This window comes from Salvia splendens, chromosome 18 (genome assembly GCF_004379255.2).
Source record: "Salvia splendens isolate huo1 chromosome 18, SspV2, whole genome shotgun sequence".
Lineage (NCBI taxonomy): Eukaryota > Viridiplantae > Streptophyta > Magnoliopsida > Lamiales > Lamiaceae > Salvia > Salvia splendens.
The window spans coordinates 6,984,162-6,998,765 of record NC_056049.1 but is presented as its reverse complement, the minus strand read 5'-3'; the positions used below and the strand labels follow the sequence as shown (position 1 = coordinate 6,998,765).

The following is a 14,604-nucleotide window of genomic DNA, read 5'->3' as shown; positions in this document are numbered from 1 at the left end:
AGCCGCCGACCGCGTACAAGCGCAAACGTGAGCAACTCCGCAAGCACTGGGATCAAGTGAAGAAGCAAGTGAACTTGTACGCGACGGAGTTCGAGAAGTTCACGCGGGCACAGGGGAGCGGCGAGAGCTTGAGCGACGTGCGCGCTACAGCGCTGTTGTCGTACCGGTCGATGTACAGCGACTTCAAGCACGAGGCCATCTGGGCGCTCTTAAGGGACAAGCAGAAGTTCCAAGGTGGAATTCTGCACACTGGTGCGCCGAAGAGGACGAAGACCACCGAAGCTGGTGATTACACGAGCAGCGGCAGCGGCAATCACCCGGTTGACCTCAACCGGACGTACGTGGATGAAGGGAGTTCCGGCACACCGGTGTCCTCCCGGCGTCCTCCCGGCGTCAAGGCTGCGAAGGCCAAGGGGAAGGCGGCCGCGACCTCATCCTCGACCGCTGCAAACCCATCTCCGTTCCCGGAAATGCTCCCGACCCAGACAGCCACCGCGTTTGAGTCGTTGGCAACAGCGTCGATGGGGAGGACGTTATTGTAGACGCACAAGGCCCTCAAATTTGTAGATTTCATGATCAAAATTTTAGGATTACATAACTGAAATTGAAATGATCATTTTGCCGTGAAATAGTTGTCATGGCTATTTGAAAAAATAGGTTCAAAATGGCTAGAAACAAAGTGGATAATAGGGGAATAGGTGATTGCAAGAGATATACATATGAAATGATGTTTAAGAGATTAAATAGTACAATATTGTGGCGTTCGGTTGACATGACTAATATCATGAGACTATCCATCTAGGATTAAGTTGTGGGATTATTTTAGTTGGAGGGACGAGGCTATGACTAATTATCATGAGACCATCCATCTGGGATTAAGTTGAAGGGTTCAATCTTATGAACCAAACATGATAAATATTTAATCATGAGATTTAATCTTGTCAACCGAAATATAGGATTAAGTAAGATGGGTCTTATCTAGGACTAATTAATATTGGATTTTATGCTCTTGTTTGGTTTACAAGATTACAACCAAGATAATTTTAGTAAAATGTTTAGTTGATAAGAATAATAGATAAATTAACATTAATTAATTTAAGTTTATTTATTATACAATTATGAAACAAATTAAATTAATTCATTATCTAATAAAATAAATAAACTATAATTAATTATTTAGATTAAGATATTAATAAAAACTTATTGAATTATTATGAAGTAAATAAATAATCGGACAATACAACCCCAATAATTCCCATTCATCCCCATTAATCATTATAACCCCATTGAGCAAGAAATAATTGTTAAAAAAGCAGCATTTACTTTAATAAAAAACTAATATTTACACCCGTGCTATGCACGGGGCATATAATTTTTAATTAATGAATATAAATTTTAATGAAATATAGAAACTAAGAATTAAAAACAATATAAATATTTAAAAAAACATAAATGTGATTATAAATAAAACATTTATAATAAATGAAGAATTTACTCATCAACTATAAATGAAATATTTCATATTCGGCAATCAATTTTATACAATTTTAATTTATGATATTAGTGGAGTAAAATAAATGACAAATAAGAGATGTATGACTAATGATCAAAGAGTATGAGTTAGTTAGAATAAGATACACAAATAAAGAACATGTTATTTGAGTAGAGATTAAAGAGAAAAATTAGAAAACAACAACAAACCAACCAATAGTTCATAAGTTTTGAAAAACTTATTTGTAAACAGCACTAACAGTAGCATCGCTTCTATTATCATCTTCATCTCCACAAACTAAAATCTTGAGACCTCCACGACTCATAAAAAATTTGTGGTAGGGGCTGCACAATATATACATACTTCCTTTGTCAGCGAAGAATTATAATTTTATTTCCTTTTCGCTTCATCCATATATAATGATCTCATTTTACTCTTTTATTTTAGTAAGTGAACTTCACATTTCACTAACTCGTCTCAATCACAATATGCTACTCCCTCCGTCCCAACTAAGTTTTCTTTTTGGGATGTCCCAACTAAGTTGAGTCATTTCCTTTTTTTGACTAAAAAAACATCCAGTCACTTTTATTTAATTCCATCATCTACTTTACTTTCTCTTTATCTTTCTTACTTTATTTTTCTATTCTACTTTTTAACACAATTTCTTAACCGTCGTGCCCAAAAGTTTTGACTCAACTTAGTTAGGACAGAGGGAATACTATAAAAGTATAATTTATATTTCATACTAATCCAACTGAATAACTCAAAATATTGAAATTTAAAAACAATAATCAAACTTTCTATCTGATATATGCTAATTTAAAACTTTTTTACAAATTTAAACATTAGTGAAACATTTTTTATATATGGTGTAATTACCCCTCAGTATAGACTAAAAACCTTTAATCATTCATAGACTCGTTACTCTTGAAATTGCAACACATAATTGTCAATGACTAAAAAATGACTTTTAAGAAATAGGCCAACATGAGCAGACAAATGCAAAAATAAATGTTTTTTCACAATTAATATATTCGTTTTTGCCAAATTTAAATTCAATACAGAAAAATATATCTAAACATGAAAAAATAAACTAAGAAAAATTAAAAAATACTTGAAATTTTATCGTCCCTCTTGAGTTGAAGTAACACCAAATTTACGATCTAATATAAAGAAAATAACGTATAGTATGCGTTCGTATTAATAAAAATGTTAAGTGTGATGCAATATTGTTCTTGGTTTGATATTGATATTAATTTAGTTTCGCTTTTTTATCATTATTATTTGGTATTTTATTAATTATTATTTGGTTTAGCCAAATTTTATTTCAATATGTGATAATATAGTTACATATTCCAATATTTTGAAAAAATCTAAAAGGAGAATTATGAGTAATCAAAGTTAACTCAATTCTAACTATATACTATGAATTTAATTACTTAGTGAAAAAGACTTCAAAATTTTGTTTTCCCTCTTGAGTAGAAGTAACATCAAGTATACGATCTAACATCACGAAACAAACACACTGCATGTGTTCGTATTAATAAAAATGTTCTTGTGATGCAATATTGTTCATTGTTTAATAATAACATTAATTTAACTTCACTTTTTATAATTATTTTGGTTTAGCCAAATTTAAATTTAATATATACATATTTCAAAATTTTGGAAAGTCTAAAAGATAGAAATATAAGTAAATCAAAGTCAACTCAATTCTAACTATATATAGACTTAATTATTTATTAAAAAATCATTTAAAAATATATATTATACAAAGTCCAATAAATAAAAAATGCAAATAAAAACTGTATTTAATCAAGAAAGATACTATAAATTGATTACATAGTTTTATAAGAAGTACTAAAAGCCTACTAACTCAAAATGACCAAAAGAGCAAACAAAATAGCTTCACAATTTCCTGCCGAAAAGGGTAAATAAGTCTTTTCATTAAATTGGTACTTTAGATTATGATTGATAGATTATTCTACAAAAATATAGCAACTTGGATCATAACAAATCATTTTATCTTACTTAACCATTTTGATGCCCAGAAATAATTAAATTCGAAATCGGGTCTCACATTCACCATGCACTGCAGCCCCAATTTTTTTAGAAGTAGTTGGGCTCGAATTTATATTTGCATAGCCCAAATAATTAAATCATGAGTCCAAATAAAGAAACCCACATTCAAATACACTAGGTCTTCTTCTTCCTCCCTCATTCACCAAAAAAAAAATGAGTCTCCCTTCTTCCCTGCCTTGTCGCCGCCGTCCCGCCGCTCTACCAGCGCCGCCGTCTCCGGCAGCGTCCCCTTCCCCCTCTCGTCTCTCTCTCTCTCTCTCCCCTCTCTCTCCCTCTCTCCCGATCTGCCGTCGCCGCCCCTGTGTATGCACAGGCGGCGGCTTCGCTGTCCTCCTCCCGGCAGTCTGCACTCTCTCTCTCTCTCGGTCGGTTTCTCTCCCCCTTCACCGTACCGCCGCCGCTGCGGATCCGCCTCCACCGCCGATCTGCCCCCGCCGCCCAGCTTCCACTCCATCACCTTCTTCCTCTCCCACTCCTTTCTCTCCCTCGGCTCTGCCGCCGCCGCCAATGTGCATGCACAGGCGGCGGCCTCGGCTTCCTCTGCGCCTCGCACCGTCGGCCGCCGCCACTGCCGACACCCCTCCCCCGCCGTACGTCGTTTTTCCGATAGGTATGGTGAGCAGATTTTGTTTTTCCACTTTTCTCTCTGTTTTATTTTCTAAAGATTTAATCTTTGATTTCAAGGTTTGGTGTTTAAAAGTGTTTCAAATCTTCTTCAAGAAGTTTGCATTTGGTTGGACTATTTGAAAAGCCACTATTGCTCTATAAGGCTGTCTTTTTTTCTGTCCAATGGTTGTCATTTCTCAAAATGACCAAAAGGGCAAACGAAATAGGTTCACAATTTCCCGCCAAAAAGGGCAAATAAGTCTTTTCATTAAACTGGCACTTTAGATTAGTATAGATTATTTGCAAAAAAGCAAGACATCACACATCCCCATTAATCGACCAAAATCAAGAATACCACAGCAAAATCAGCGATGATGAAGAAGGTGACGAGGCAAAGGTGGAGAGAGAAGAGAGAAGAGCGGGGGGCACGACAAAGGTGGGAGAGAAGAGCGATGGGACAAATTTAATTGCAGGGGTAGGGACGAGATGAATTGTCGCGAGATTAGTGTGATAGAAATACTATCAAGACGGGCCATGACTAAATCGACGCGGGCCGATGGGCCGAGCGACAAATCTATCGTTGCAACCGAACGGCGGACTAGTCGCTTATAGAGATTAAGTTGGGGATAATAGGGCCAACCGAACAACCCCATATAGTATTATTGTTATGACTAGTGTTAGTATTGTCCCAAAAATAACAATGAATTATCATAACTTCAACAGGTAATACTCTTCCTTTTTGAATAAGCAAAAAAATTATACTAGGGAATTGCGAGATATATATATAGGAAATGAAACATAAGGGAATTTTTGGAATAACTAGTGTTCGCATTATCAGAAAAGCAACTGGTAATTGCAACCGGTAATACTCTCCCTTTTCGAATAAGATCTAAATAGGGAGTGATACATATGGTAATTGTCGGTATAACTAGTGTCAACAAACAATGATTTTTCATAATTGCAACCGGTAATACTATTCTTTTCAAATAATCATAAAAACATGATAGGGGTTTGCGAGATACTCCCTCCGTTTTTTAAAAATAACAACTATTTCCATTTTGGGTCGTTCCTTAAAAATATAAATTTTAGAATCTTTCTATTTTATGACATGGACCTCACAATCCACTAACTATACTTTCATTACTTTTTCTCTTCCTTTCTTATTTTACTCATTTTCTTTTCCTCTATCTTACTTTACCAATTTTTCTCACTTACTTTACCTATTGTGCATTAAAACCCGTGTCGTTTCAAATGTTTCTATTTTTTTATACGGAGGGAGTATATAATAATTACGAAATGATGCAGCATAACTGTCGTTATAACTAGTGTCGACATTGTTAGAAAAACAACAATGAGTTGTCTTAATTGTCGCCAGGAATACTCATCCTTTTTGAATAAACAAAAAAAACTATATAAATTCTTAATTTTTCCATGTTATATTAATAATAATTCAAAATTTTATAATACTATTTTGATAATTTTTATATGCTTCTCCAACCCAAAAAATTCATCCTTACATTCAATACTAATTGAAATAATTACGTACTCCCTCCATCCCATAATAATTATCACTCTTATTGTGGGCATGGATTTTAAGAAATATAAAAAAAAGTTGGTTGAAAAAGTTAGTGGAATGTGAAACCCATTTTTTATATTAGTTTTATAATAAAATGTGAGTGAAGTGAGTTAGTGGAAGTGAGACCTACTTATCATTTATGAGAAAATTGAAGTGTGACAATTATTGTGAGACGGACTGAAATGGAAAATAGTGACAATTATTGTGGGACGGAGAGTAAATATTTATTTTTAAAAATAATCGTCATTTTAAGATTTTACTACTAGTTAGTAATTCTAAAAAGTATAACTCATGTAAAAAAATGTAAACAAAAACATAAATGATAAATCTGCAATGTAGAATTTGATAAATAATATAGTCCCTCCGTTCACTAAAAATAGTCTTATTTTATCATTTTGGAATGTCCACGAAAAATAGTCGTATTTAAAATATGGAAACATTCTCTTCTTCTTCTTCTCTTTCATCTCCTATGTTATCTACGTTTTCCTCCCTTTCTCTCTTATTTCACCAATTTCTCATTTAAACTTGTGTCGTCCACAAATAAGATTTTTTTTCGTGGACAAAGGAGGAACTAGGGAGTATTAATTATAAAACGTATGTTTCACATAAAATGAATAAAAACATAAAATATTAAGAAAAAATGGAAAAAAGAACATAAAATATTAAGGAGATAGCACAAAAATACCATATACGTCACCGGAGTGGGATTCAAACCGACTGCCTCAAAGCCGCAAGACGAAAGGGTAAACCAACAGCACCAAGCTAAAATTTATATATTCTACTCTCGGTGTACCATTAAAAATGAAATGTTTTCCTTTTTAGGTTGTCCCATTTAAAATGAAACGTTTCTTAAAATAGAAATAACACTATCACTACTTTTTCCTCTTTATTACTTTACTATCTCTTCATAAACTAAAAAATAACACTGCATAAAATCCAGGCTATAAACCAAATGTTTCATATTTATTGAAATGGAGCGAGTATAAAAGTAGTAAGTATATAATATCAGTAGCAAATACTGGGGCCCCACCAGATTCCACTACATATATGGGGCAATAAAGACCTATACTTTTTACTAAGTGAGCTGATAATTTTCATACTATTATGCCGTTTATATTACGATTTATTATACTAATAGTTATTAGAATTTGATTTATTTTTCTAATTTATAGAAGATCTTTTAACTATATATATTATAAACAAGAGCAAAGTCTTTTATTATTGTATAAAATAATGAATTCAATAAAACATTTCTATCATTCTCTCTTCGAGAAACCGATCTTTCTCCTCTACAATTCTCTCTTTAAAAAATGCCACAACTCTCCATTTAATCTCCTATCTTTTCTCAGATAGGTATTAACAATATTCAACATGAATATAGATGTGTGGTGAGATATACATACTGCAAGACTAATTTGATTGCAGATTAGTTGACAAGATAATTGTTAGAATGCGACATGAGAAGTACCAAAATCTTTTTGCTAGTAAAAGAATCTGGAACGATATGGGTTAATTGGATTGAGACCACAAAATCTCATTAATCAGTTATAGGAAGTACCAAAAGCCCAACATCCTAAAATTCATGGTCAATACAGAAGGCAAATTTCACATTTTTCTAATTAATAGTATCATAAAATCGTTTATTTTGTAGCCAAACTATACATCCGCATATAGTCATATATAGTTGGCTACGCGTTGTTCCGTTTGGATGAACAGGTAGACTCTCACGATTATTCTATCGAATTAGAGTTCATAGATACGTAATTAAGTTAGTTTGGACTTCGGAAGTACAACAAAAGTCTAGCTATATTTTTCTCATAAGCATGACAAGCTTGCTTCAGAGGAGCTGCTGCTCATGATCACGCCATTCTACGAGAGCCAGCGTGTGGCGGCCACCACAAGCAACGAGGGTTGCGCACCAACTTCCTTCTTCCGCACTCAGATCCTTAGGAGGAGGGATGTTTATAGGCACTTCTGCTGGATGCCCGGTAGTTGCTTTCCGTCCATAACCTAAACGTCCATGGTCTCCTCGTCCAAACTGAAGTGATTTTAGAATTCGTTGTCATAATGTGTGATGAAGGTTATTTATATATATCTAGAATGTTTGTTTCTTAAGTGTAGTCTGCAGAAACTCACCGAGTACATGCGACCATCCCGTGTTAACGCAACAGAATGCGTACCTCCACAAGACACCTGCACTCAATAAGCATGTGTGTTGAATCAAACATCTTGATTTGTTTCTCATCAAGACTTGAAACTCCAAACCAATGATTTAGTGTAAAGGACAGGATATATGGGAAAACCTGCACTGTTTCGCCGGCTACTTGAAGTTGAACCCTTTGAGGAACCATTTTGCTGCTCTTGTCATCTCCAAAACCCAGTCTCCCATGCTCCCCTCTACCCCACCCATACACCTACATCAAAGACGAGATGTTCATCTACATATTCACAGTGTATAAACAAATTAAGGGTAATCCAATGAGGATTTTATCGCCATGGCATATAGAGCTATTACATGTAACGCAATAGATAAAGACATGGTTAGACAAAAGATTAAGTTCCAAAGCTCAAATAAATGGACGTAAATATAGACGGGGCTCGGAAATCTTACTTCTCCATCATCAGTCAATGCAGTAGAATGCCATCCTCCTGCAGCAATATCAACCTGCAAAACCAGGTGATGAACAAAATCAGGATAATTATTCATCTACTATTAGTTTTCTTTTTTCTTTGGGCTAGGAATGTTCAACAAATTATCAATGAAGTGATTAAACAGAACAGTAAATAGCCAACGATTCTTAAATTCATTGGTATATCTGACAAATTATGCATCTAAATGGCTTCAACCACTGAAAATGCACCATCCTCTTGTTGGTTAAGCCATTGCAATATCTGTAATGATCTAATCATCTAGATAAAGAAACAAAAATCAAAGGATATTGATATCTTTTTTTTCATGTATAAAAGCAAACATCTAGAGCAGTGAGAGTTAATGTGCTCGCAAGATGTAAGAAAAGCTTCTAGGAGATATATCAAGGTCGGGACACAAACCAAATTAAGATCAGATAGTCCTTGGACGGGTACTGGTTGCGATCGTGGCTGTGTATCACCGGTTCCAAGCTGGCCATACTCATTATTACCCCATGCCATTACAGTTCCATTATCAAGAAGGGCCAAGTTATGAAATGCTCCAACTGCAATAACTCTCACGCTGGCTAGACCTTGCACTCGGACTGGGGTGGAAATTTGTTTTCTACAAACAAAGCAAATCCATGGAAAACATATGAAAATCGCAATTAGCTAACAAACAAGATGAGGAAATTTCTGTAAATTCTAAGCAACTGCTATCAATCACTCAATACTAACTGATCATGGATCCTAGCATGCTTCAATGTAAGGATCAGGCAGCACAAAAATAGAAATACTACTACAGACTTCAATGCATTGGAACGTACATATCACCGGGAGGCCATGGTTGACCCCATGTCCAAACATGTCCTTCCCGTGTTAGGACTACTGAATGCGTCCCACCAGCAGCTACCTGAGGTGTGAGAAAGTTAGACATGTTTGTATTAGATAAAATCATAAAAAGCTGGCAGATCTATGAAATCATGCTACATTGGGTTTGACAGTAAGGAGCTCTAGTCCCTGATGTCTTGCAAATGCTGAGCATTCAACGGAACATGGAATCCTCTCTCAGAGCAAGACATCTTATTAGTCATTCTAGACCGAAGATCAGTAAAATGACCAGGAACTACGTAGATATATTAGTGCGCAACGAACAATGAACATTTAGCATAGAGGTTCCTGTTAAGCTCAAAATAAACAAAGTTCAACAAACAACCCTGAACTTTCATTGATCTTGTTTGGCCAACCACACCAAAACTGTAACGAAATTCAAGACGCGCAAGATTTAGACAAATTTAACTGAGTCACCTGACGAACTGAAAGCTTAGGCGCACATCTCTGTGGAATCACAATATCTCTTCTAACCAGTCTGCCCGTATCATCTTTACGCTCAGGTTCTTCACCACACTGCCCGTACTCATTACCACCTGCACCACAGTAGACCTCAACCTTGAACATAAGACACCTTACATAATCATGTTGAATTTAGAATCATTTTCAATACAATGAATCACTTCTATGAATTAAACATCCATGTCATATTGCATCTTTGTATTTTCCTATTTGTCTGCCTTTCCGAGCTAAGAGAGAACTAGTGTATAAACGCAAGTATGCATACCCCACGCATAGGCTCGGCCTTGATCATCAACAGCCAAGCAATGCCAACCACCAATAGCAGCCTAGAAAAAAACAAAAACAAAACAAGACCAAAACCATCAACATTTCAAGAAGTGGGCTTACTATTTCACTGTCACCTACTCCAAAGCTCAAAACTTTAAACAAATACCTGGACTATTTTGACGTTTGCAAGGGCCTTAACTTGACTAGGAACATTCTCAGTTTTGGTCTCCGGTGGGTGCCCCAAGGTGCCTCTTTGATTCCAACCCCAAGTAAACAACTAAATAATTTCAAACACAAAGTAAAAGCAATTGCTCAAAATCAATTAAAATAGCTGGGAATCCTATGCTCTAAAGAAGCAGAATACAGTAAAAGGGTTCAAAGGAAACCTTGCCGTCTTCACAAATAGCGAGGGAATTGCGGCTGCCGGCGACGACGGAGCATACTTTTTCCGAGCTAAGGGCTTCGATGGTGCAAACCCACTCTCTCTCCTCATTATTTCCGATTCCTAACTGGCCGTCTTCCCCCGAACCCCTGAAACGCAGTGTGTCAGAAAAGAAGTGTGTGAGAGTGAGAGATAGAGAGAGAGAGACGCACCATGCAATGACGGCGGTTTTGGAGGCCATAAACAGTGGAGAAAATTGGTGCTTGCAGTGATAGCTGTAATGCGGCAAGCGCAGGATTGAGCAAGTTCAGGCAATAGTACCAACTTTATTACTAGTACATAAAATAATGGTGAGATTTTAGTGGAGATTTACTTTTGTTAGGACAAGTAATGTCTGGCATTCCGGGTTTTGTTCTTGGTGGGCTGCGATTTGATTCTAAACCCTTGAAACGTAAGATTTAAGTTGTTTTCTAGTCAAAATATTTCAATTTTCACTTATCGGATTTCAATTTATTTTCTTTGTCGGTCGAGTGAGACTTTATATCTTAAAGAAGTATGGTTTTCATTTCAAATTTTAGATAATGAATTGCTTTATTTCGATTACACACATGAATGGCATGATTCATGAACCCGAGTCTTTTAAGCTGAAATCTTGAATTATTTTTATATTGTTCCACTGATTAGCTGGAGTAGAGTAACTAATTTTATTAGAGCATATGTCAATTATAAATCATTATCTTTTGTATTTTAATTTTCATTTTTCCATTATAACATTTCTCATTTTGACATTCCATTATGAAATACATGTATCTCCAATATCTTCTACCGCATTACAGAAAAAACATTTTCTAACAACACTTGGAGTTGTAAACCTAGTTGGGTTATTCTATTGTATTTTCGCATATTGTTTCCACAATATTTTCCAAAAATAAAATAATTCATCCCCATTATGGGGTAAAGGAATGATATACTGAAAGTTGTGATAGCTCCAGTGGCGAGTGGCGATTGGTGATTGGAGAGAATCGACGGTGGAGGTTGAGTTTTGGTAGAATTTTGTTTTACTCAACCATCTCATTCTGTGTGTGATGCATTTTTTTAGCACAGATAATATTTAGCAGTTAAATAAAAAGAGGAAAAAAAATAGAGAGGTAATAAAATAAGAGACGAATAAATTATTATTTTATCATAAAAAGAAATGTGTCATATATAATGAGACGATACAAAAAAATACGTCTCTTATAGTGGGATAGAAGGAGTAATTTTTATTACTCCATCAAATTTCATAAAAATAAGAACTCTTTCTATTTTGGTCTATTTTATAAAAATAATTTATTTTATTTTTAAAGTAGTTTTTTTTTAATGTGCTGAGTCTCAATTTCATTAACATGCTCCAATTTCTTTTATTTATTTTCTACTTTACTTATGTATAGGGTAGCATTTCAAATATTTCTAATTTTATGGAATGAATAGAATATTTCTTTAGCAGAAACTAGCACTAAAAGGCAAGTAGACGAATAAAAGGAATTATAATTTAAGTCCAAAATTGGATCTATTGTGTTAGTTTTTTTTATCCTGATTTGGATCTATACTTAACAATATTATCAAAAAATCACTGTTAATCACATTTTAAAGTCTAAAATTGATACGGTATATTTGCACAAAAACCTATTTATTCCTGCATATTTTACACGTGTTAACTTTTAATCCTATACAATATAATTTAGTTAATAATTAATCAATTAATTAATTAGTCAAAACGCAGTTGATCGTTAATTATTTACAGAACCGTTAAATATGAACAAAAACATGTTACTCCATTTGTTCCACAATAAGAGTCACACTCTATCATTTTGTTATGTCTTACAATAAGAGTTACACTTCATTTTTACTATAAATGGTATGTAGGTCCACATTCCACTAACTCACTTCACTCACATTTAATTATAAAACCAATACTATGAAAAAGTGAGTCTCATATTCCACTAACTTTTCGAACCCACTATTCTTTACATTTCTAAAACACGTGCCCACAATAAGAGTGACTTCTATTGTGGAACGGATGGAGTACTTTGGATGACTAGACCAAAAGTTAACACCATAATATGCAGGATAAAAAAATTGAACCCAAGGGTTGTGGTCCAAGGGCACGAGACTCGTCCATCCTTAACCAAATGGTCAGGGGATCGATTTCTGTTTTTGGGTATGGAGCAACTTTAAATTCTTGGGTTAGTTCTCCTACCCTATGAGGTGCCTACAAATCAACACGAGGAATAGTCATTGCGTCCGCCGATACTCTGGTCTAATAACCAAAAAAATATGAACAAACGGGACCAATTCTGAATTTTGGTCTTAATTAGTATATCAACAACATATGTCTAACAATTTTTGACACGACATGATAATCCAATACAAATTTGTACGGAATTATTGGATTTGGATCCAGCCTTATTGTTATTTGGTTGGCCCGTCAGGAACATGATAATTTCGGGTATGGTCGGGTTAGATACAAGATTATTATTTTTATTATTATTTTAATCGTGTAATATTAGGTTTTAACTTTTATTCGTGTAATATCAGTTCGGGTAGCTATCATATCGGGTGTGGGTCATGTTTGAGTTTGAAGTTAGTCGGGTTCGTGTTTAGATTTACATTTTCCTAGCTGTTCGAATTCGAATTACGCTTTATCAGGTTGGATCGCTATCAAGTTGCCCTGATAACGACTTAAAGATCACGATTTTACTGGATTTGAATCCTCTGTTGTTCAATTTAACACAACGCACCATACTGTGCTTAAAACGCAAAAGTCTTAGCATTAAATGCAGGTTTGTTTTTTTATCTCCATTTTCCTTTTCAACATTTTCATTCTCTTTTTTTCCCTTCTTTAATTTTTTTTAGTCATCAAACCTTTAATCAATCCTAATTTTTAAATCTTTTTCTATTAGCATAGTTTAACATAATTTTGTTATCTGATGTATTCTTGTATAATATGTTTATTTTTTTTTATTTTATACACATTTTATATTTTTATTTTAAATTTTATCACATTACATATTACATTTATGTAAAAAATAAAAATATTAAACAAAAACATAAAATATATAATATGATATGATAATTAAAATTGGTAAGCCTTTTATTTTATAAATCAAACAAAATTTTAAAGTATTTTGACTTTTTATATATAAAAAATATTCTACTACTAATAACTAAAAACTTAATTAAACAAAAGAAAAAGGAAAAGGAAAAAGGGAATTGCAGATGCGTTTCATTCAAAAGATTATGCGTTTCAACCACAGCACCGTTTGCTGTGTTTTTCTTCCACTGTAGGGGATCTCATCCCGATTTTACTACCCCAAGCGAAACCATAAATAAAGATGTAAAAGCATCCACATCCGTGCTAGTTGGCAAAGATGTAAAAGCATCCACGTCCGTTCTCTTGCCAACTAGCACGGATGTGGGTCCGGTCCCACTTTTACTCCATGCTCTTAGGCAAGAGCACAACACCTACATTCGTGCTTTTCCGCAAGGACAAGCTCAAGGGTCCCACCATTCTATGATTCAATTTAAATAAAAACATTTCCACAAAATTAAAATACATTAAAAATACCCGAAATAATATTACAAATTATAAAAAAAGAAAAATTACATAATTAAAATCCTAAAAAATAAAAATTACATAATTAAACACCTAAAAAATAAAAATTACCCATGTGGATGACTATTCATCCTGCTCTACCCCCAATGTTCTTTGGAGACCCCGTATCATCGCCACATGTGATCGAAGTTGCTTGGGGGTCATAGTTGACCTATCGGCCAAATTGAGTTGGGCCAAAATCCCCCACAACGAGTTGGTGGGGGGTTGAGGTGGCACATAGGGAACGGGAGCGGGTTCGGAAGCGGGGGCGGATGGAGTCGCGGCGCGACGGCGGTTGGTCGTCGCCTTCTTCCTTCCTTGTGGCCGGCGTTGGGAACTGCTCGGGCCGGCGTCGGAGCTACCCAAGTTAGCTCCGACAAGTTTGCTAGCCACATCCTCGGAGCCGGCGTCGGATAGGGATACCGACCTCGACCGTTTGGAGGATGAGCTAGAGGAGGATGATACACCTCCCCTATACTTCGGATGCGCCTGCATCTACTGTCAAATGTTGAGGTACTTGGACGGCTTGTAGTTCATGGATTGGTAGGTCGCCAAGGCGAAACTGATGATGTCAAGCTCGCTCC

At 35.2% G+C, this 14,604-nt stretch overlaps 1 protein-coding gene across 1 annotated transcript; it reads right to left on the bottom strand.

The window, feature by feature from the left end:
- Window positions 1-7,350: 7,350 nt before the first annotated feature.
- On the bottom strand, window positions 7,351-10,808 carry LOC121777501 (ultraviolet-B receptor UVR8-like). The gene is made up of 11 exons (XM_042174774.1): window positions 10,599-10,808; window positions 10,391-10,535; window positions 10,171-10,281; window positions 10,003-10,063; window positions 9,693-9,811; window positions 9,212-9,297; window positions 8,808-9,009; window positions 8,368-8,421; window positions 8,060-8,170; window positions 7,893-7,949; window positions 7,351-7,794 (listed from the first exon to the last, which is right to left on the bottom strand). The coding sequence occupies exons 1-11, from the start codon at window positions 10,625-10,627 to the stop codon at window positions 7,594-7,596; spliced, it is 1,176 nt and encodes a 391-aa protein (XP_042030708.1). The 5' UTR covers window positions 10,628-10,808; the 3' UTR covers window positions 7,351-7,593.
- Between the last annotated feature and the right edge of the window lie 3,796 nt (window positions 10,809-14,604).

Coding starts and splice junctions, on each gene's coding strand:
- LOC121777501 (XM_042174774.1), bottom strand. CDS start 10,627: ATGGCCTCCAAAACCGCCGTCATTGCATG. Junction 10,536..10,598: donor AAAACCGCCGTCATTGCATG/GTGCGTCTCTCT, acceptor ACTGCGTTTCAG/GGGTTCGGGGGAAGACGGCC. Junction 10,064..10,170: donor CAAACGTCAAAATAGTCCAG/GTATTTGTTTAA, acceptor GTTTTTTTCTAG/GCTGCTATTGGTGGTTGGCA.